The 22,749-nt window shown below is 41.2% G+C and overlaps 1 protein-coding gene across 1 annotated transcript in view; it reads left to right on the top strand.

Annotated features, from left to right (window-relative positions):
• Nucleotides 1–2,043: 2,043 nt before the first annotated feature.
• LOC131591719 (DCC-interacting protein 13-beta-like) overlaps nucleotides 2,044–22,749 on the top strand; it is a 33,111-nt gene continuing 12,405 nt past the window's right edge. Inside the window, exons 1-7 of the mRNA XM_058862702.1 lie at nucleotides 2,044–2,192; nucleotides 6,830–6,928; nucleotides 16,923–16,982; nucleotides 17,521–17,592; nucleotides 19,418–19,505; nucleotides 21,684–21,725; nucleotides 21,846–21,904. Of these exons, the coding sequence (XP_058718685.1) occupies nucleotides 2,139–2,192; nucleotides 6,830–6,928; nucleotides 16,923–16,982; nucleotides 17,521–17,592; nucleotides 19,418–19,505; nucleotides 21,684–21,725; nucleotides 21,846–21,904 (474 nt within the window). The 5' untranslated portion in view covers nucleotides 2,044–2,138. The remainder of the gene's footprint in view (nucleotides 2,193–6,829; nucleotides 6,929–16,922; nucleotides 16,983–17,520; nucleotides 17,593–19,417; nucleotides 19,506–21,683; nucleotides 21,726–21,845; nucleotides 21,905–22,749) is intronic.

Here is a 22,749-nt window from a genome sequence, read left to right as displayed (position 1 = left end):
GCACTGATGTGAAATAAAACCACAAACCACCTCAATGCTTTCCTGGTGAAGGAAATACTTCAATTCATTGGGTAAGAGCTGTTGCTGAACTATTTCAAGACAAGAGGGGAAAAGAAAGAGGCAAGAGTTTTAACTAAAACTAAGTATTTGGGAAATATTAAAAAATGCCCTGAAGCTACTTTAACAGATAATCTGATGAAGCATGGTTCTCTTGTTCTCCATTAATTTCAAGTAACATTTTCAAAATCTCTGATAAAAGAAAAATAAGATTTAACACACACTGACAAAATTGGCTCAGATGTGATCATGGATTCTTAAGCCTAATGCCTAACTGGTGCCCTATTTCATATTCTGTAGGAAAAAAAATCTCTGACCTCTTTCACCATTCTAAAATTCTCTGAAACATTATTATGATAAATCCATATCCATTTTTATTTGCTCTTTATGTAAATACATACTGTCATCCTTGGTATTTTTGGTATTAGCTGGAGATTTTTTATTATGGTTCACTGTCTTTATTCAGGCAAGAAAAGGAACTGAATGTGAGACCTCTGTTCTTACTCAAAGGCCTGGAACAGGGAGTCCAACTTCAGGACTGGTGGAGCAGTCCCACTGTTACAGCTTGGCACATTGGGTTAAAGGTCCCATCACAAGCTTCAGAAGCAATACCAATCAATGTCAGACACACAGAAATACCTTAGCCAAAATTACAGGGTTCAATGGTCTTTCTCATATATAATTAAAGCAAACAATCATCCAGCCAATCCACAAGAAGTCTTTTAATCAGGAAAAAACCCTCAATCCTTACTAGCAATCACCTTGTCATATAAAATATTTGCTATTGCTTAAGAATGACAGAAGTGGAAAAATCCACTGGGACTTAGATGCAAAAAGCTGGCCAATATTCAAGTTTGGAGCTCTTTTACAACACAAGCTGCATTTTTTGAAATTATTTTCCTTCTTTTAAAAGAGGGCAGCAATGTGAGTTATCTGAGGACTGTGACATTTCTTCCAAGATAGTAGCATCTTACAGCCAGTACGGCTGTTTGCATATTCTGTTTAATTGGCAGGATTCTTCCTAAAGTCTTCAGAAGTGGGTTTTGTTTTTTTTTTTTTTCTTAAGTGAGATTCTGGATTTGAGTACCTCCATTTTTATCTCAAGGCACACTGGAACAACAAAAGCTACAGCTGACAAGAATGGAGCAACTTCCCTGCAAGATCTGTAACCCTGGACTTTTGGAGAAACTAAGGCATCTAAAAGCAATGGACACCCTTCAAAAGCATGTACATAATCAAACGCTCACAGATCAAACTGTGCTTACTTTGCAAATATTAATTTTGTTCAACTAAGCATCACAATTAATGTCCAAATGCTGGAGTTATCCAACACAATTAAGACAGCATCAAGCCAGTCATAAAAATCATAACTCAGGACATGAAGGACTAGCACCTTAAAATGCATCCCTTGTAATCGCCCAAGGGTTATGGTGTTACGGGCTATGGCTGTGTGGGGATTTGCCTGTCTGGAGCACAACGAGGTCCCACAGTTTCGCTTGCAGAGTTGTCCACGGACCAAGAACAAATACAGATGCCACGATACACAAGCGGTTGTGCTGACCCTGGGGAGTGTCCCTGCCCTGCACCTGAGCACAGCAAAGGGCTCGCCCGCACCTGCAGGTCCCCAAGCCCCGCCAGCTCAGGCTGAAGGGGGTGATCTTCCCCGGGTTTTTATCGCACCCTCACAGCCTATCTCAGCGGAGGGGATATCCCTGCTGCATCCCTCCTTCCGCCGCCCTGCTCCCGGGAGCGGAGCTGCGGGAGGCCCCTCCACGCTGCCGCCCTCCACCGGGGCCTGTGTCCCGCCGCCCGCCGAGCTAATGGCGGCAGGGAGCCTCCCCCAGCGCCCTGCCCGTGACTCGCTTCCTCCAGCGGACGGGAACTGGGCGGAGTGAGCGGCCCCGGCCCCGCCAGCGGAGCCGTCCGGCCGTGCCCGGTGCTTGCAGAGCGCCGCGGCCGCCCCCGCGGGGCCGGAGGAAGGGAAGGAGGGAGGGAGGGGACGCCGCCGAGCCCCGCCGCCGGGGCGTGCCAGCGCCGCTCACCCCGCTCCTGCCAGGGCTCCGCCGCGCCGCAGCACCAACATGCCCGCCGTCGACAAGCTCCTCCTGGAAGAGGCTCTGCAGGACAGCCCGCAGGTAGCGACCGCTGCCGGGACAGCCCGTCCGTCCGTGGGTTTTCGGTCGGTCGGTGTGACGCACCTGAGCGCTCTGAGGCGGGCTGGCGGCTGGCGAGGGCTGGGGAGCGGCGTCCCGTGGAGGGGAGAGGGGCGCCGGGGGCGGTGCGGGGAGGTGGCTCAGGGCGAGCTCGGCGGCCGGAGCCACCGGGGATGCGCTGAGGCGGGCGGACGGCACCCGTGCGGCCGCGGGGGAGGTCTGGTGTCCCGCGGGGAGTTCGTCGGGGAAAAAGCAGGCAGAGTCTGCTCCTCGGGGTCTCCTGGGACGACGGCCGTCCCCCAGCGCGGGGGGCACCGTGCCCTTTCTACTCAGAGCCCTTAGTGAAACTCCTGTGGCCTTTTCCTCGCACCGTCCCGTCTGGGTGCGCGCTCGGTGCTGTAAGGGTTGCCCTGAACGGCCGAGGTGTGTCGGGGAAGGACAGGTGGGCAGGGCTCGGTGCCGTGGCTTCCCCGAAGGGAAAGGGACACCTGTGCGCTGTGAGTCACCTGGCCCCGGTGACAGAATGGGCTGGAGGAGTGTCACCGCTGATGTCCCTGTTCCTCAAGGGCCGCAGTTCCCATACAGGAGCTCCCATGAGGACAAGTGAGGCGGATCCCACCGCAGATGACCTTCTGAAGGGATCAGAGGAACGAGGAGAGGCGGTCGCTGCCCTTCCTTCCCTGAGTGCAGGCAGGGCGGGAGGATGTTCCTCCTTTCGCCCCAGGGCAGCGCCCCGTGCCCCGCCGCCAGGAGCCGCGATGTGACACAGCTGCACAAGGGACCCCTGGCACTGTGGAAGCCCCACAGAGAAGAACATGCCACGTCTTGATGTATTCAGGGGCTGGTTGAGTGGAAGAGAGAAGTAACAGGGAAGGGGAAAGAATGGAAATTCCACGGAGGGATGCGGAGGGTGTGCTTGGAGACAAAGCGTGGTGCAGATAGAGATACGAAAGTAGTCGGTGAAGCGGGTAAAGAACAAATGAGGGCAGGGTGGATCAGTATGGGTCCAGCTCCCAGGTAACTCTGTGTTGTAATCCTAACTTGTCTGCTGATGGATCAGGAGGAGGAATGAATAGGTAAGCTGTGGAGCAGATTGCTGCAAGGTGTTATAGAGTCTGTCGTGAGACATTCTGAAGTGCACCTGTCAGGACTTAATGAGCCTTGGGTCTTATCTTAATTGCCTCATTTTATCCTGTTCTTTTTTGTTATTTCATGAAATCCCATTCTAGTAAGAAGGATTTCCATCATCTCTTTGATGTGGTGTATTTGTAATTGTCCTTGGAATTTTAAACACTGTGCTGGAGGAAGTGTTGAGTAACGTGATGTTACACCAAAGTCAGCCCTGCTTGGAGCAGAGGTTTGGACAAGGTGACCTGCAGAGTTCCTTACCAGCCTGAACTTTTCTGTGTTCCGCAGTTTACCAGAATGTGCCAGATTTATTATGGGTAGTTAGTAACATTTTTAGTGTTAACCTATCTACTGCATCCTAAAGCCGAAGAAATTGATGTGCAGGAGAAGTGAACTAATTTACTTCTTCAGTCAACACTTCCCTCAATGATTAAAAAGTAACACTGACTGAAAGCAGCTGAACAATGCACTGAACTGGATTTGGAGGTCGCAATATTTCCTGTGTCCTGAAATGAAGGCTGTCAACGTCTCCTTTGCAATCAGTGGAATACCAGGCAACACATAAACTTGAGCACTGGCAGGATGTTTTGCCTTGATTTGGTCATTGCTTTCTCTTCAAGCTCTACAACTTTCAGAGGGAGGGACATTGTTTAATTTTTATAATGTCCCAGTGTTGCTAAAATATGTTCTTTTGATGCAAGGAAGCAGGAGTGGGTTTTTTCAGTCTTTTCTATTTTTATGACTTTTTTTCACTGGGGGAACTTTAGATTCACAAAATCAAGGCAAAAAATTAGTCTTTGTTCCACAGAAATAAGCAATAAGGATCATTTACTTCTGTGAGAAGGAACCTGATTCTCCTCTGCTCTGTGCAGTCACAGGAGTGCAAAGGGATGGTGAAATGAGGCTGTAACCTCACTTTTTATAATCTGTGGAAGTATGTGGTTTACATGCAACACCAAGGAGAATTATGCCAAAGTTATTTCTTCATCAGGTTTCTGGAACTTGATTTATCTCTACTCATCAATAGAGTACTTTTGTCTTGATTTGTCTCCGGACACTGGCTGAAAGACGCCATAAGAAGTGTCTTAATTTTGAGGTGTTTGGCTACAAAATAGAGAGCAAATCATGTCAGCAGTCATGCTAAAATCAAGAGAAGTACTCACATGAAGCTAGAAATTATCTTTCCAGAAGTGGAGATAATGTGAATAATGGGGCCTCCTAAATGTTAGCTTAATATCTGGATTATTGGTTTATTTCAGCAGCATTAGCTGCTATTCCAAAATTTATCGAAACAGCAACAAAGAAAATACACACATCTTGGTATTTTGTTGCAGTGAATTTTGTATGGTATTCTTAAATGTTAAAGTTTCCAAGAATAACTTCCAAACTGTCTGAATCATTTATTGTTTTTATTATTTTTGAACAATGTGCTAATAACAGAGGCCAAGACTTTCAGAAGTTGGTTCCTGGAGCTGTTATACCTCAAGCCATATTTAGACAAATGAAAAATCTGAGCCTGCAAAAATTCAGTGAAGTTTACAAATGTAGCTGACAATTCCTGTATTTGGGAACCTTTTCCAGCAGGACGAAGTGTGTGATTTGTGGCCTACTTCAGGCAATTTCTTTATAACTTTTGAGTTTTGGCTTGATAAACATTATGTCAAATTTTATAATTTTTGCTTTCCCCAGATTTATTTTTTCACCATCTTTGTACCCTGTACTTTTCATGTTCCTTTGTAACAGAGCTTGAGCGCTGTATAGATACAAGATATTTTATTGACATTATTTTGTTTGTTTCAATACATCATTGAAAACCAAACAGAAACCAGATATTTTTGAAAATCATTATGTTTTCAGTTACTGAAATAATATCTTAGTGTGGAAAACTCTTGAAATCATGCTGCTGTCCTTACAGGGGAGTTCTGTACAAAGGTCCTTTTAACATTTGGGTTCTTGGTATCTGTTTCATCGACTTGGACTTCTCTCCATTCTCTGTTTTTTATGTTCACTTTATTTGAAAACAATACTTTGTAATGCATATTCTGTTACATGCTAGGATCTCAAACTAGCTTCCCTAACTGCCAGCATCTCTCAGGTAGGAAGTGTTGTAGCAACTCAGCACATCAGCAGAGTGAACTGCTGCGAGCTTTTAAAGTTACTCAGGGTAAGAAGGTACCAAAGAGAACCCAAAGACTGCCTCCCAGGTCACGTATTTTAACTGCTGAGCAGCACTAGTTTCTGGCTTAGATACTTCTCAGCAGAGATGGAAAGATAGTTAATCACAGGCCAGGATTCTTGAAGGATGCTGGTGCTGACTTTTTCAGGACAAGAAAGTTTGGGCAGTGAGTTTTGCAGAGAAGAATAAATGCCTTAGGGAAGTGCATGTGCCTTATGTTAAAATAGTGGAGTACCTTAAAACTTTGAAAATAAATTTCCCAAATTCAATCCTGGATGCTTCAGGTCGATTAGAGATTCCTGTAGTAGGGAGATAAATAAAGCACTTGCTCTTTTACAGGACTGACATGTCTGTGAAAGTACTGGAGTTTATGTATGCCCCTCATGTAAGCAGATGAAGCTCATTAATGTCATACGAGTTAGCTGTGCAGATGGAGAGACATTTCCAGTTAGCCTCAAATAGATTGGATTTATCAAAGCTAAGACTAAGTATGGATCATGATTTTGTTAAAGGGACAGTCTTTCCTCTTTAATTATTGTAAAGATCTAGCAAATTCTGGAGCCCAGCATTATTCTGAAATGTCTTTTCTTTCCCTCTTGGGAGCTGTTTCAGCAACATAATTCTTTATTCCTGACGATTGCACCAAAACAAACCAAGGGAATTTGTTTAAGGTAACACAAATTCTTCTTTCCCCTTCCAGCTTGCTGACAAGGATGAGTTAGCAGAGTGAAGAAAGGACAGGGTTATCTCCAAGTGGGTGTATCCTTGTGTGCCTCTTGGAGATGAACACTCAGTTGTTTGGTCCAGTGACATCAGCTCGCTTTGGCCTTGGCCCCTTAAGAGTTGCTCAAGACAGTGGGGAGTGAATAACAGAGTGTAAATTATCTCACTGGAAAGGGATGCTTTCAGTGCAGTCTGACACTGGAGAAGTAAAATGAGCAAGCTGTGGTGTTTGACCCCCAGTCCTTAACGTGGTTTGAATTACTGTTGTCAGCAGGAAGATACTCAGGATTTTTTACATTCCTAATTATGTTGGAAGGACTGTCTATTAGTTGGAACAAGAGCCTGGGAGTCGGGATGTGGCCATAACATTATATCAGTTTGACTCTTTGTGCCTCAGTTCCTGTCCTTAATAAAAGAACTGATGTTCCATGTGTTTAGAGATTCTGAATAAACAGAATCGTGCAAGTCAAGGGCGTGTTATTTCTGCTGGATTTTTACTTTTTACTGCCATCTCTTTGTAGTTATTTATGGTTCTTTTTAATATTTCCACTCGGGACTAAAAACTGTTTGCTTTTTTTTTCTTTCATTGAAGACTCGTTCTTTGCTCAGTGTCTTTGAAGAAGATGCAGGAACCCTTACTGAATACACAAATCAGTTGCTTCAGGCAATGCAACGAGTCTATGGTGCCCAGGTAATTTTTCATTTCTATTTCTTTTGTTCAATGTGGAGTAGAAGATAAATTGCTATTATGATGCTATTATTTACTTTAAAGTTGCTAAGTACATGTACCTTCTGTGGTTTAAGAGGAGTTGTGGGTGTTTTTCATCTGATAGCTGAACCTCTTCCTGCCTTGGTGCTCAGAAAACTCGTATTTATGAAAAAAAAGAGTTATTTACTGTGTCTCCAAACAATTAATCAAAGTAAAATTGTGCTGTGTCCTTACCTTTTGGGGAGGCCAGCCATGACAAAATTGCTTGCCAAAATGTAGACACAATTCCCAGGTCTGCACACTGACTTTAGGTACCTGACTTTGATGCTGTGACTCACCTTGTGGAGGGAACTGCCCATGTCCATTGATTACAGAGCAGATGTGCACTTTGGGTCATACTAAAGTCAAGTGCCTACAGTAGTTGAGAAAAAAAAAAATGAGCTGGATCTGGAAAAATAACATTTTCTAGAGTGTTTACATGACCTAGATGACTAAATCCCTTTGAAAGTAAAACCTGTATGAGAAATTATATCCAGTGCTTTGGAAAATGTAAATCTGAGTGATTTTCAGTGCAGCTGATTCCCATGTGCATAAAATTAGGTGTTTCAAAATGCCATATCTGGGTCTTTAAAGACATACGCAGTGTCTCACGGAAGTTTTGCAAGTATTTATGTAGGTTAAATTCCTGGGTTTACAAGAAACAACTTTTCTATACTTAAACCAGTAAATCACAGTACACAGAGAGATTAAGAGCTCAGGAGTATTTTGAATTTCCCTGAAGAGTGCCTAATCCTTACATTATTAGAAATCAGCTCAGTTATGAATCAACTGCAAGTGTATGTCCATTTGGTGGGATTGCTCTTTGGGTGACTGATAGTTTGACAGTGAAGAACCATTTCTCCAGGATCTGGCTGCCTATACCTGGAGGATACAGCTTTGGAGAGCTTCAAAGTTTTCATGTCCTGGATGTTGTGGAAATGCAGAGCAGCCAGCAGCGCTTAGGTACATAGGAAATGATGCAGGGCATGTCTCAGGGAGGGCTCGAGAGGTGGCACAAAATCAGCACTGAAAGTCAGGGATAGGCATTTCGGTAGTCATGGTGCTTTAAGAGTAACAAAGAGCATGGGCACACTGAGTGGTAGGAATCTGACAGCAACGACTGGATAGGGTTGAAATGGATGAGGAAGGGAATCAGGAGATAAATCTGATTTTCAATGTCCAGCTTGTGGGCTGCATGCCCCTTTCCGCTGATAATGACGTTTTAGGATGTCATTTTAGGAAGTGGTTGCTCTGGTCTGTGATTCAAGGAAAAAAAAAAGCTTTTTCTGCTTTTGTTTGCATCTTCCTTTTCATCTTGGTTTTTAGCCTTCTCCATTTCTGTTTCACCACAATTACAACATTTCCTTTTTCTTCTCATTTTCTCAGTATATTTACCCGTCAGTATTTTGCAGTACTACTGAGTCTACTTCATTTCTCTAGCACTTTTTGGCCACTTCTTTCCTGAGTACTGCTTTAGTTTGATGTAAATATTCAGTCATTTGTGAATATTGGATATATTCTTTGAAATAGGTCTTTGGAGTTTGATGCAATTTTGAGATGTAGAAATAGAAGGATAATGCTGAATTGCCTACTAAACATAAATGGACAGTTAAGAAAAATGTTTGTGCTATTTCTTGGCTGCCTAATCACAACTTGAGAGAGAGAAAAAGCGCTTTTGTTGCTGTGTTATCTGGGCCTCAGTAGCAGGTGTTGCCAACTCTGTAAAAGCTGAGAGTATTGAGAAACCTTCTGAATTTGCCTTTTTATTTCCCTGGCTTAAATTTTATCTCTGCAAAGTCAGATTTTCTCTTTGCAAAGTCATTGTCATCTCCTGCTCTGATTTCCATATCTGTAAGATAGGACTTACAGTTACTGACCTACTTTAAAGCAATGACCATAAAATGACTGGGATCACTGTCATGACAGTCAGACAAAGCAGCAGTGGTTGAGACTGGTTGTACCAGTCTCCAGTACTGAAAATTCAGGGTTTATGCCCTCTCACTAAACTGTCACTTATGACAGTTTACAAAAATGTTAATTTTGTTTTCTTCCGTAGTTTTTCTTCTGAACTTTAAGATTTCTCAGATGTCTTAACCATGTTTTCAAGATTTTTTTGGGGCTAGCTTACTAGAAGTTTGGTGTTTCTTGTGATGAAAACTCAGATTTTCATGTAATTCAAACCACTGTGGCTTGTGATCAAATAACAACAGTTAACATTGCTTCTGTGCAAAGTCACAGGGGAGTAGCAATTAGTACCAACTGCATGCTGTTAATTAACCATGTGGATGTATGCTTATAGCTGTCTATAGCTGTCTCAAAACACTGCTCTGTGTAGAGAGCCACACTAAATTTGTTAAGTGACCGCTCAAACTGCTTTAAGCACTTGGATCAGTGCATTTGAAAGAAGTGTGAAAAATAAATACTTGGCCATATTTTTTTAAAAACATTTAGGAAAGTAGGAATCCTTTTAAACATCTTTTCAGACTTCCATGTGTTCGAGCAGGACTTTAAAAAGAGTGTAAGGAGGGATGTGCAGCATCCAGTGCAGCAGTGGCTCTTCCTGTGCTGCAGCTGGGTGATGCATGGGAAGCAGATTGCCCTGGCTGCAGGGCCCTCAGTGCTTTACAAGCCTCTGGTTGCTTTGCAGGATGAGGACAGTGCTCTCACCTTCCTAGGCACCCACACCACATGGGATCAGGTGGTGACTCTTCTGCACATGGAGCTCTTTAGTGAGAAAGGGGCTGTGATGCTACAAGGCAGATGCAGTGTGTGATGCCCTGATAAAGGAGAAGTCACAGGACCCAAAAGCAGTACTTAAGGAGTGAGGTTGCCCTGATGCCCTGATTAAGAAGTCACAGAACCCAAAAGTAGCACTGGAGGAGTGAGGTTTGGTTGATCTGGCAAACCAATGTGATTAAATACAATAAAGCACAGTGGAGCATTTTTATATTTGTCAAATAAACCACACCTGTGTGAGTACATATTCTGCTTCCTGCTATAGGTGTCCCAGCTGTGCTGCAGTACCCTGAAATAGTTACCACAGTAGTGGTCTTATACAGGAACTCTTCCTTATAGAGTTTATCCCTGTAGTGCTTCCTTCTTGCATGCAAGCCCTGATGTTGCATCTGACATTACTGCTGCTTTCTGTGAATGTTGTGTTTGTCTGGATGTTTTAGTTCCTGATAAATGAAAAATATTATAAGGCAGCAGCAAACAAGGACTGTTGGAAAATGCAATTTGCTTAATTTACAATGCTGAGGTTCTTGCAATGGTGTATGAGCAAAGTGTACCCAGTTTACTTTCCTGACCACTGTCATAGTAAATTGTTTTCAGAGCTTTACTGTCATTTCCAATTCTCCATCAGGCTCTAGAAATGGCTGAGCTGGGAATCAAAATGCCTTTAGTAAATTTAGGAGACTCTTGAGTCTATCTTAGAAGGAATAAACAGTTGAGCGGGTGAGAGTAAGACGCAGTATTTTGTCATTGTAAAGAGATTTCATCTCATGAGTCCTGACAAACCTGTCTAGATACAGGGGCAGTGATGTCAGAAGAGGAGTAAAAAGAAACACATGTTGTCTTTATCAATACATTTGGAGAGGGAATACCATGAGAATTATGAAGCATGATCTTGTTCAGCATCTCTGTCTCTGTGAGCAATTGTCTTGTGATTCCAGAGTCGCAGAGGCAAAGCAGCAACAACCTCTGGAGCTTACTGCCTTTTTACATCCAGACTCTTAGAGAAACTCCATAACTCCAAACTGTTATGGAATAGTCTTAGTTTATAGATACCACATTACATGGGTGTCAGGACAGCTTGAATCTGTCGAGTTATTTTAAGTAGTGCTTTGTAAGTGTTACTTCTCTCTGCAAATTCATGGTCCCTCATGTCTGCATTGTTCAGCAGTGCTGCTTGTTTGATTTTCCTGTGCATTGCCTTCAGAAGGCTGTAACTCAATAGGTGGGTGTCAGGCTCTTTAGGCTATGCATGGACTTTCATATTTATTATGTTGCATAGCTAACCCCGGGTGCTGAGAGTTCTTGCATAGTTAGCAAGTAAGCAGTGATACAGCTTTTCTTTTAATTGTTTTCTTTTCATGTCTAAGGGAACAATTTTGTTGCCTTTTCAAATTATAAGAACTTTTTTTCCTAAAACATTTTAATGGAACAAAAATTAAGTTAGAATTTTATAAACTTTTAGTTCAACATAGAGAAGCTTCAACAGAATGTTAGAATGGGACAAACTGCAATAAATTACAGTTGTCATCACTGACTTTTGTGAAATACTGTATGTATTATTATTCCATACTCGTAGGTTTGCATCATATCTCTTACCTTCCTGAGGCATATTCACCTTATATGAATGTCATTGTCTGTGTCATTTGCTGACAGAGATGAGCAGAAGATTACCACATGAGAACTAATATATTTACAAAAGCATGGGAGTTGGGTTTAGTACTGCCTATAAAGTCAGCATTGTCACCGTGCCTGGAAGCAAGTTAACATTGTGCTAAGGAGGATCTAGAGATCTGAGGCAGCATAAATGTATGGATATCCTGCTGATAGTAATTGTTTTGACAGAAGAGATTCTTTCTGTACTGAGCTACTGTACACCCTATTGTAGCTGCTCTTGGTGTTTTTCAGCAGAGCTTTGACTGGTGGCTTTTATTCCTTGGAGCTACTGGATGATCCTTTGCTGAGCTGTTCTCATTTGTAAGGATGGAAAACCATGCTGTGAATCAGCACCAGGGCAAGCCATATGTTAGCCTGATCTTGTAAAGTGCTGTGCAGCCTGAGCACCCCAGTGAGGCTTAGCTTCTGCAACCCTGGGTTCACATTTCCAAGCCATTTAATATGCAAACCTAAGCCTGTGGGACTGTGCCATTTACTAGATTGCTGGATAATTCTGTTTTGTAGGAAGGTAAGCATATGTAAATAGAGCTGCCTAAAACTGTTGTATCAAGACGCAGTTCTTTCTGTGCTGTGTCTGACTTTGAAGGTAAATATGTGCTGAGTTCTGAAGGGGTGGACAGGCTGCAGCTACCTCATGGGTCTTCCACTTCAACCACATTCCTGGGTCTTTTTTCTCTTTGATGAGGCATCAAGTTTTCCCAGATGTAAGCCAAAATGTATTGTGTGTCATTCTGCGCATACAGAGTGCATGGACAAATACCTTTACCAGTGTCATGCTTGTTTGTATGGAGCAGCCTTTGGCAGTTCTGTGTTGTAGTTTTCAAAATGCCAACTGTAGCTGGAGTAGGACAGTTGCTTTGCAGAAAGCTTCATTATATTTGGATTGGAACTGGGCATGCTGGAATAGTTCTGTGTCTTTAGAAGTTAATTTATAGCTCAACTTAATCCTTTACATGGCCTCAAATCTGTAGTCTGTTAGACAACTGTCTACAGAAATACCTTCGGATTTCAGCAGATTAGTCCTCAGAGTTTATTTTGGAAAAATACGGAGATCCTAAAAATGGATGGACTGCCTCACTGGGAAATTGTAAATGGCATGAATATTTTAATACAGAGGTTGTAGAAAAATCAGTCTCTTCTGATGATATGAACAGCTTAGTGAATAAAAGTGATAATGAAGAAGGTGGAATCAGCCAGTCTTTGCTCTGGGCACTAACTCAGAAAATAAGCTGGACTTTTTTTTTTTTCACCACTGGCTTATTTGAAGGCTGGGTCAGGTATTGAAGTAATTTGAAAATTAAACAGTATTTTTAAATCAGCTGTTATTCATTTTGGGTAGATTAATTCTAGATTCAAGCCACCACTTCCATTACCTTATCCATTTGAACAAGACTCATAGAAATCTATTCCTAGGGCTATCATGCAAGCCAGGGTTAAAGAAAAGGGGAAAAAAAAACACATCTGTAATCACTACTGATTTCATTATACTTGTTTACATAAGGTTTTTTCTTCCTTCTGGTACACTTTTTTATACTAATGCTGCAGAGATGTCTTCCCTGTTAAATAAAACCATCTAGTGTGAATGAATGTACTTGTATGGCCCAATACTGGTTAAGTTTGCCTTCATTTAGAAGGCTTCAATTTATGTTTGGGATTTTATTGAGTTTTTGCTTGATATATTGTCGCATTCATAGCTCTCCCACTCCATAAATGTGTGATGAATTCTGAAATGTCAAGATAATGTGGAAGAGATGTGGAGTCAGGAATGTATTGTAGCTTTTCTTTTGCTGTGGTGTATTGAATTGCAGTCACTTCAGGACAAAGGACATCAGTGTTGCTGTATCCATGGGAAAATGCCTTGGAAATAGATTAAAACCTGTTAAAATAATTTGCCTGGATTTACTGGATCTGTCAATTGAAGCAATGCAAATAACTTCTAAGTCTTGGAACTGAATGGCAGCAGGGCAGGGGGAGGGGAAAAGGCTTATTAGGAAGAAATGGGAGGGGGATTAAACCAAACTTTCCCAGATTAGTATGCTTAGCAATGCAGTATTACCACTAGGTCAGCAGAGCACTTTGCCTGCTTCCTGTTCCTTATGCAATGGACTGTGTTTCAACTTGCTAGCTTAACTTGATTTGTTTACAGTTTTGGGGTGTGTTTTGGTTTGATTTTTGTTTGGTTGTTTTTTTTTCCCCAAATAATACAGTTAATGATTTTGTACCTCTAATGGGAACTAAGTCTAGCAGGTGTTGGGAGGGAGGATGAAGGACCCAGGATTCATTTTTCCACCTGGGTAGGGATTGAGGATGGAGTAACAAGTTTGTGGTGTTCTGACACAAAGAACTGAGCCAATAAATGAAAAATATGACCAGCTGGCAGTAGTGGGTTGTGAGTAATACATGGAACGGTTGTCCCCAAATCAGCCTAAAATCCCAAAGTAAGTTTTGCGTCAGGCACATCTCTCAATTTGTTCTGTAGCTGGAGTAGTAGGCTATGAATGTCTGCTTGAGGTCTGTAATTAACTGTTGTCACCTGATTGTGTACTTGTTAAGGTGTTGTTAATTTACACCCCTTCGAGATCCTCAGGGTTTATGTATTCTCCCATTATCCTGTCACATATTGGAGATCACTCCTGGGGAGTGGTGATCCCTATAAAATGCTTATTCCACACATCTCTTTACACTGCTCATCTTCAAACTTCCCCACACGCATGAGTAGTGATGCCCTTTGAATATTAAGTGAGGAAATTGAGGATTGAGTCTAAAAACCAAACTGGCAGAAGCTTTGTGGATGGTGGACACAAAGGAACAGGATGTCTTTGGCCAGGGTTCTTTAGGGGTTGGGGATTTTGGTTGGTTGTTTTTTTTATCAGCCCGTTATTCTGAAGCGTCTTTTAGTTTAGGAAATTTAAGCCAGAAGCATGTATTCTCTGGATTCAGAGCAGGTCACAAAACTGCAGAGCTTGCAGGAATAAGTAAAGTGAAACAAACAGGGAAAGAGGCGTGTTTCTGACACTTGATTTATTTCAGAAGAGTTCTCTCACCCTGATCCAGCTGTACAGCTTTCAGTTGGCATCACAGTACCTGTGTGAGGACTTGGAACTGAGTAAGAGCTGCAAGAACACTATCTCTGAGGTTGTGTTTATGAAAAAGATGCCAGGTCTGAGAACCTCTGCTTCTTTTTCTAATCTTAATTTTCTCCCACATGCATACAAACAAACGCTTTTAATGTCTTCTGTATACTTGCAGGGAGTCCTGTCCTCCCTGTCATAAACTCATTGCTTGCTAGCTCCCACTTTGAAGGTGGCAAAGTCTCTCTGGTGTTCTTACTGCTTGGGAGCAGATAATTTAAGCTCATTCCTATCCATGTCTGACCCCTTAACAGGATTTGGTTTTTTTCATTATAAGGCAGAACATCCTTTTCCATCCTCTGCCTTGGGAAATGCTTAAATACCAAGTATTTGTGTAAAGAAAAAAACCTACATAATCTGCATAATCAACCTGCAAATCTTACAGGAATCATTGGCATTATTGTTGTGTGAAAATGTGGTGCTTATTACTAATTGGGTTGAGACAAGAAATAAGACTAATCCGTCACTGTGAAGTGAGAATAGTCATGGGGTGTGGATGATCCAAGCATGGGCCCACATTCTCAGCTCTGAACTCCTCCTGTTGGTACCTCAGAAGGCATCTGCTGTGCCATCTCCTCCCACCTCTGAGTGTTACCACCACGGTTTTAAGATGGTCAAAATTATCTCATTCAACTTTTCCTGTCATGTGCTCACATGCAGTTGCTGGTACCTAGGCTGTGGCTGCTTTGGTTTGACTTTTTTTATTTCCCTGAGCACTTGGGCACACTTGAACACTGACTGAACGCTGGGCCCTGCTGCCCATATGAAGTCCTGGCATGCCAAGGCGGTGCAGAAGCACCAGGCTGTAATGCAGTATGTCACAGGCGGCAGCAGGCCAAAGCAAAGGGTGTTTCAGGGTCTCTGGCCCAGATAGTTCTCTGTGCTGGGCTCTGCTTGCTCAGAATGACAAGGGACAATAAGAGAGCACACAAGCTCTGTCCCAGTTTTAATGGTTTTCTGTGTCAGTCCTAGTATAAAGGGTTCAGAGATTTGTTCCTAGTTTTACAAACTCTCTATGGCCTTATATATTTGGAGACAGGAATAGTTTTTTAAGGTTTAAAATTAAAGTTACTAGTTTTTTGCATTTCTGAGCATGAGAAAGATCTGATAAGGGTTAAGACCGATGTCAGTTACCCCCTTCCCTTTTTGCTTTTATTCTTGTTGTAAGTCCTTGTTGACAAATCAGGGACAGAGCAGCTGATATGCTAGTGTTAAGAATACATTGATTAAAGATTGATATATCGAAGTGCTTGTCTGGTTTTTCCAGCTGCCAAGTAAAATTATATACCTTCCCTACAAATCTTACCTGGTGTAAGTACAACTTAGATGTGTGTGTACTTTCAGAAGGAGAGAGATGTGCTGGTTTGTGCTCCTGTAGCCACTTAAAGTGCTGTAATTACATTGGTACATTCCCTGAGTATGACTGCATTATGGAGGCACATCTTCTGGTTCACCTTATTGATGTAGATTTTGGGGGAAAATGATTATGTATGAAGCATTCTTGAGCTGGTATGGCAGCCTACGTGTTTGAGGTTGTTCTAGTTTTTGTTATTTTCTTGTGCTGGGGGAAACCCAAGCCTCAAATCCCAAATCTTAGCTCTATTCAAAGTAGTTAAACTATAGATCTGAATTATGTACCTCTTACTTCTGCTTCTCTGTTGTCATGGTTTAAGCTCAGCTGGAAGTTCTAGCAGTCCTATTTCTGGGGCTTGCTCAACCCCCTTTCTGTCCCACTCACCCCAGTGGAATGGGGAGGAGAATCAAAGTAAAACTTGTGTTTTGAGATAAAAGAAGTTTAATAATTGAAAATAAAGCAAAATACAATAGTAATGGTAAATTACAATAATGATAATAAAAAGGGAAAAAAAAGTGATGTGCATTGCAATTGTTCACCACCCACTAATTGATTGAGCTCCCTTCCTGAACCCAGATTGGTTTTCCTTTAAGATACTTGTCCTAATTTATTTACTGGGCACAATGGTCCATGGTGTGGAATATCCCTTTGGTCTTTTGGGTTGTCTGTCCCAGCTGTGCTCCCTCCCAGTTTCTTTTGAGTGCCCTCTCACTGGCCAAGCTCAAGAAAAAGGAAAAAAAAAAAATCCTTTACTTAGGATAAATGAAACTTTACAAAAATCCAAATCATCAGTGTGTTATCAGCACCATTCTTACTCTGAATCCAGAACACAGCACTCTTAACAGCTTCTAAGAAGAAATTAACTCTATCCTAACTGAAAGCAGGACATGTGTGCAGGTATTTTGGGATTTGCTGTTTGCACACAGCTGAATGTTTGTGTAAGCAGTGTCAGATTCAGTCAAGAAGCTGGTAACAAAGTAGTGTTAACAGTAGCACTAGGGACCTTTCATTATTTCTGTTAACATGTCATTTTTGTTTGTAGAATGAAATGTGTCTTGCCACACAGCAGCTTTCAAAGCAGCTCCTTGCCTATGAAAAGCAGGTATGTTCAGCACATGACTTTGATTTCTTTTCTGCCTCAACACCTGTGAAGAGCTCTGTAAATACTGTGTTCTCTGGAAGTGCTCAGTGCATTTGCTTTACTTGGTTTCATGTGAAGGCAGTTGTGGATTTCCCCAGGATGTTCAAGTGAGTTGGGTAATTTCTGAGAATCTTAAGAAAAGAACCAAGCAAAGATGAATCTTAAGAAAAGAGCCAAGCAAATTTAAAAAAACAACCCAAAAGGTGCAAAATCTGAATTAATAAATTTATGAAGATACAAGTCAGTTTGCTCCAGTTCTATGATTTTAAAATTAGTATAATAAGAATGAGTATAATAATAATTAACACTTAATTTAACACAGTAAGTGCAGGGTAAAAAAAATGTATATTAATGAGTTTCTGTTTTTATATTTATTTTTATAATTTGTTGCATTTTCTAGAAATATTAATTAGTTTTGTAGTAAAAAATGTGTTGTATTTTATGTATTTTATATTCATCTTTACTGATTTATAGACCAAATGTGTGTTTCTATTTCCAGCATTTTGCCTTAGGTAAAGGAGATGAAGAAGTGATATCCACCCTCCATTATTTTTCAAAAGTTGTGGATGAGGTAATTTGAATTGCTAATATTCTCTTTTTACAATACACAATATTAGTGCGGGTTTTTTTGGGTCTCTTCTTTTGATACCCACTCAAGGCTAGATTGTGCCTGGCTTTTAGAGTAATTTCATTCTGGATAAGAAAGTTTGATACCACCCTTCCATAATGGTTAGAGATGTTTCTGTGGCTTCATCCCATATTCTATCCTCAGAGCAAAGCTGAACTTCCTAAGGGAACTTAAAAAGAGACTTAAAAAGGATGTGTCATCTAGGCTGGGGCAATCTTTTATTTAATTCCATATTAAAATTACACATTTCTAAGCTTTAAACACCGCAGTTTGAGCCAAAACTTGCCAGGTATGGATGCCAGGCAGCTGTGAATTGGTAGAGTTGCAGTTTAGTTGCTGTGAGATCATGCAGAATCCAGAGATGTCTGGGGAAGGCTGCAGTACTGTGTGGTGAAGACAGTAAAGCTGTGTGCAGTGAATACCTCCACACCCTGGAGGTTGATGCTAAGTACTGGGAGTGTTTGCAAATGCTTTTGTTAGACCTGCCCATGTAACATTTCAATATGGCTGTGGTATCTAGGTCCTTCTAGCTTAGGTTTCATTTGTCACAGCAATCTTTCTGCTGTGAGCAGTGCTGTGCCGTCAGAAATGTCTGTTCTCATTGGTCTGCTTCCAACTTTGATTAAGAAGGTGAAAGGCTGTACTGAGGTCTGCTGTTCGGGAGAGGAGACAGGGTTGTGGGACGAAAAGTAAGTTAAAAATTTTAGAGCCCATGGATAACTCTAAGGATGTAGTGAGAGGAATCCCAAAGGTTTATTTTTTTTTTTTAGGCTTTTCTTACTGCATGTGTGTTCTTGGGATACTAGAAAGGAGCATTTGTTATCACAAGTTTTGTAGTTGCTTATGTGAACTCCAAATAGATCAAAGCAAGAACTTTCTCCTTCCCAGGTTTGAGAATGGTGCCATTTGGGGGCAGAAAGCTGAAAGCCTCTGCTCAGTTCTGTCAGTCACATTTTCCCTCACAAGAACTTGTTCCATTCCTTGGCCCCCTTTTATGTGTGTTAGCTTCCCCTTGTGCTTATTTAATTGTCTGTTCTATCAGCATTGAATTGTATTGTCTTGTGGGAAATCCTGACTTCATCTTTACTTGCATGAGGCTGCCTGGAGGTATCCAGGACACTGAGCAAACAGGCAGGATGTCACTTCATCACCCTCCTGGTGATCCAGCAGTGATTGATAGCTGTCCTGCCTGCACCCATCTCATATTCTTAGCATGCCACTGTTGACATGAGAGCCTTGCCTGCCTTCATCCTATATTGCGTCACATGGGTGCTTTTAAACAGCTGAGTGCTGAAGTGTAGAAACACTTGCAAAACCATGAATGGGAAACTGCTGTGGAGGTAAAATATTTGAGTGGGACCTTTCATTGTGGTTGCCCCCTGTTGTGATTGTGTCCTGGTTAAGCCTTGTTCATGGGAAGACTGTAGTTGTGGTGGTGGGGCTGTAACTCCATGGCATTGAGACTTAACAAAAACAGGTTAATAAAGGATAATTACAGTTTAAATCCTGTTGGGTTAAGCATTAGAATAGTCAAATGAATTGCCCTAATCCATTATGTGGGAACTGAAAAGTTCTTGGATCCTTGGGAAATACCAGGCAGGAATGAAGCATTTAGGGAGACATCCCCATCAGTCTCAGATACTTTAAGAAATGTATTTTAAACACTGAAGTACATTATATCCACTGGGCACAAATGGCTGGTGTGTTTTGATGTTCTGTGGTCTGGGTTTTTATCTACATTGTGTCTTAGAACAATTCTCTGTTTCAGCTCAATATTCTTCATTCTGAACTGGCAAAACAGCTTGCAGATACAATGGTTCTCCCAATAATACAATTTAGAGAAAAGGATCTCACAGGTAAAGTTTATTCTAAGTTTTGATTTTCCTTATATGTTCCTTCTTGTTTATTTCATCATAAACTGAGACATAATGCCATGTATTAATTTGTTCTTTGATGATTCACAGGAAAATTCTTGGGGTTTTTTTTTTCTGCTACAGAATTTCACTGACAGGTGCATGCTTCTACTCAGACAAAACCAGTTCAAGTTCACCACATAACATTTTATGCACCATATGGTGCAAGTTTAAAAATACACAGCTTTGTTCTTTGTTGGGTCACTGTGCTTTTACACCAGTGTAATTTCACTGAAGTCAATGATGTTATAATTGCCAGAAGGGAAATTTAGCTATGCATTGAGCTTGCAAACTGTATTTATTCCACTTCAGAAGTTTGGGGCTGTTTGACAAGCACAAGCAAGACTGTTGTTTTAACTTCAGAGAATAATATATTCCCTACTTTTTAAGGCATCAGTACTCTTTAAATCCTTGGCATGCAAGGGTAGTTCCAAGTTACCTGATTTCACCAATTTGGGATTTCATTGCTTAAACAACAAGGCAGTAATGCAAACATTTGATGTAATTTCAAAAGAAACAAGCTCATATTCAAGGTCAAGGACACTCTTACCTACTTAGCAACAGAAATTGGAGGTTTTGCAGCAGCATTTCCTTCTTTCTTTTCTCTTTTTTTTTTAAAGCCCACTGCTCATTTCACTTGTCGCAGTCCCACTTTTGGCCTTCATGACATCATTTTGATGTGAGACAAAACAACTACAGCAAAATAAGGGCTGCTTTAAGTTCCTTAGTGTCTGATGGGAAATTGTGAAGGCATCCAGGTGCCTATGTTAAGGAATCCATTCGTTTTTCTTTCTCAGAGTGACAACTTGCTCAATAAAATAAACTCACTCCACCCTTAATTAGTTTATCATATACTGTCAAATCTAAAGCAGAATCTGGATGGTAAGATGTCGATGCTATAAACACTTCTTCACCTCTTTCATCTGGCCTCAGAGGTAGTAATTCTTTTTCCATAGTTATGGATTTTTCCCTCTTGTTCATTAAAAAATATACAAAAAGGCATATCAAACCTGCAACCAAAGCTTCAGTTGCTGCATGACAAAAAATGAAAGGTTCTTCAACTTCCCTGAATGTCAATTTTTTTTTATTATTCTATCCATCACTTTTTCTGATGCAGTCTGTAGAACAGCCTTTTTAGTTGAGACCGGGCCACACTTGAGTTTCATAGAGGGATTAAACAAGGAAGCAAGGAAGAATAACTGTGTTACTGTTTTTACTTTTGATCCTGTTACATTGATACATTGAATATTGTAGAAACCTCTAGATTCAAGTTAGTTACAAGTGGAAAAATCTTCTGTCTTTCTGCATCTGAGTAATAATGAAGCCTTCTGGGGAAAAAAATGATGGAGTGAAAGTGATTAATGAGAAGGGTGTTAAAAATAATCAGAGACCATGATGACATCCTACAATTTCCCCTTGGTATTTTCACAGTTGCATAATGTCTGTTCTTGTAAATGTGCTTTCTTTGTAGCTTTTTTGAGAGACTTTTGCCAGTTGCAGCGTATGTTGGTGGGGACACTAAGAGTAGCTTGTGCCTGACACTTGTGAAGTTAAGTTGCCCGTTTAGTCTGTCTTCTCTCTACCTGTATCAGAATCTCACAGCCAGTGTTTGTAATGCAAGCTTCATACCCAGCAGTCAGGTGTGTTAGATACAGAATTCTTTTCAGAGAGCAGCTTTGCAAAAACTTTTCCACACTGAGGAAGAGTCATGTACAGCAAAAAGGTTTTAGTTCATACATCCATGAGTCTTAAATTTCTTGGTATCACATAAGCACTGTCAGGTTGTTCAGAGCTGCTGATCTTGTATGATAGTGGTGGGCCTTTTGTCAGAATAAACATGCTGAAATGGTGCTTCTTTGGAGAAACGACACTGGCAGATAAGGCATCTTTCTCAGAGTGACAACTTGTTCAATAAAATAAACTCACTCCACCCTTAATTAGCTATCTGCCTATTCATTTCTCTAGCAGCTGATCTGGTTTAGCATTTTCAGGACAGGCACAATGTATACATTTCTGCTGTGGAAGGGCTGGAGTGACTTGGGCATAATGCCATAAATGGTCTCAATTGAACCAAGTGCTAACAGCTGGTTTTACTTGGAATGTTTGATTTCTCTTTTCCAGAAGTAAGCACACTGAAGGATCTCTTTGGCCTTGCTAGCAATGGTATGTGTCCCTGTTTTGTTTCTTTCTATTCATATGCAGCTGTTAGAGAAAAGAAGACATGTTTAATCTGTGCAGATACACATCACATTTCTAAAAAAAAAAAATATTCCTTGTCTACAGAACATGACGTGTCCATGGCAAAGTATAGCAGATTACCGAAAAGGAAAGAAAATGAAAAGGTAACAAATGTGAAAGGAAAAATAGAATGTTTTCATCAGCCATTCTGTCTGCATTGTTGTTGATTGTGAACTTTGGAGAGTTCATTGCTTAAATTTACAGTAGCTCAAGAATACTTGTGATTTCATTTCCAAGCAGACACAAAGCTTTTAAACATCAACTCGGCAGTTGCACCTGTTTTCTCCAAGTTAGGCAAGTGATGAAATACTGTGCTTAACTAGAGTCCTTCAGATCCATGGGAGCTTTTCAGATAGAAGCAATCCAAGTGACTATAAACAGCTTTGTATAGGCCTAGTGTTGTACAGCTGAGGTGGTGATGCAGTATCACTGAGGACAATTCATTGTGAACTGCCATAAAGCCTTGTGTCTGCTGTTCCTAAAGCATTCCATTTCTTCACATCTACCTTCCTGTTACCATACTCTGTATAGACTGTCATTCCACTGAACAATGCACATGACTCTCCTGGTGGGATTGCTCTACATTTCTCCTTCTTTGCCCACTGGACTGCTATTCTAAAATACATCCCTTTGTCAAAAAGTGTATGGCTGGCCCTATCCTGAGAGTGAATCTGTTCTACAGGATGGTCCTTGAAAGGAAATGCTTTTTGGAACACAATGTGATATGGCATACTGTGAATTATTTACCTCTGAATTCTGCACTTGCAGACTTGTGTTGTGATCTCAGCTGCAAATAAAGTTCTTGCACAGAGATCTGGTCCAGATTTTTAGTGGTGGTAGTTACGTAGTTTGTAGTCACCGAGGCTCCCCAAATTCCTAAGTATCATGACAGGGAAGGGCTTGAAGTACTTAGTTTGGGTTTTTGATTTGCTTTCTTTGTTTCTCATCC

This window comes from Poecile atricapillus, chromosome W (genome assembly GCF_030490865.1).
Source record: "Poecile atricapillus isolate bPoeAtr1 chromosome W, bPoeAtr1.hap1, whole genome shotgun sequence".
Taxonomy (NCBI): Eukaryota; Metazoa; Chordata; class Aves; order Passeriformes; family Paridae; genus Poecile; species Poecile atricapillus.
Note: the sequence above shows the minus strand (reverse complement) of the source record. Positions and strands in the feature narration are given on the sequence as shown.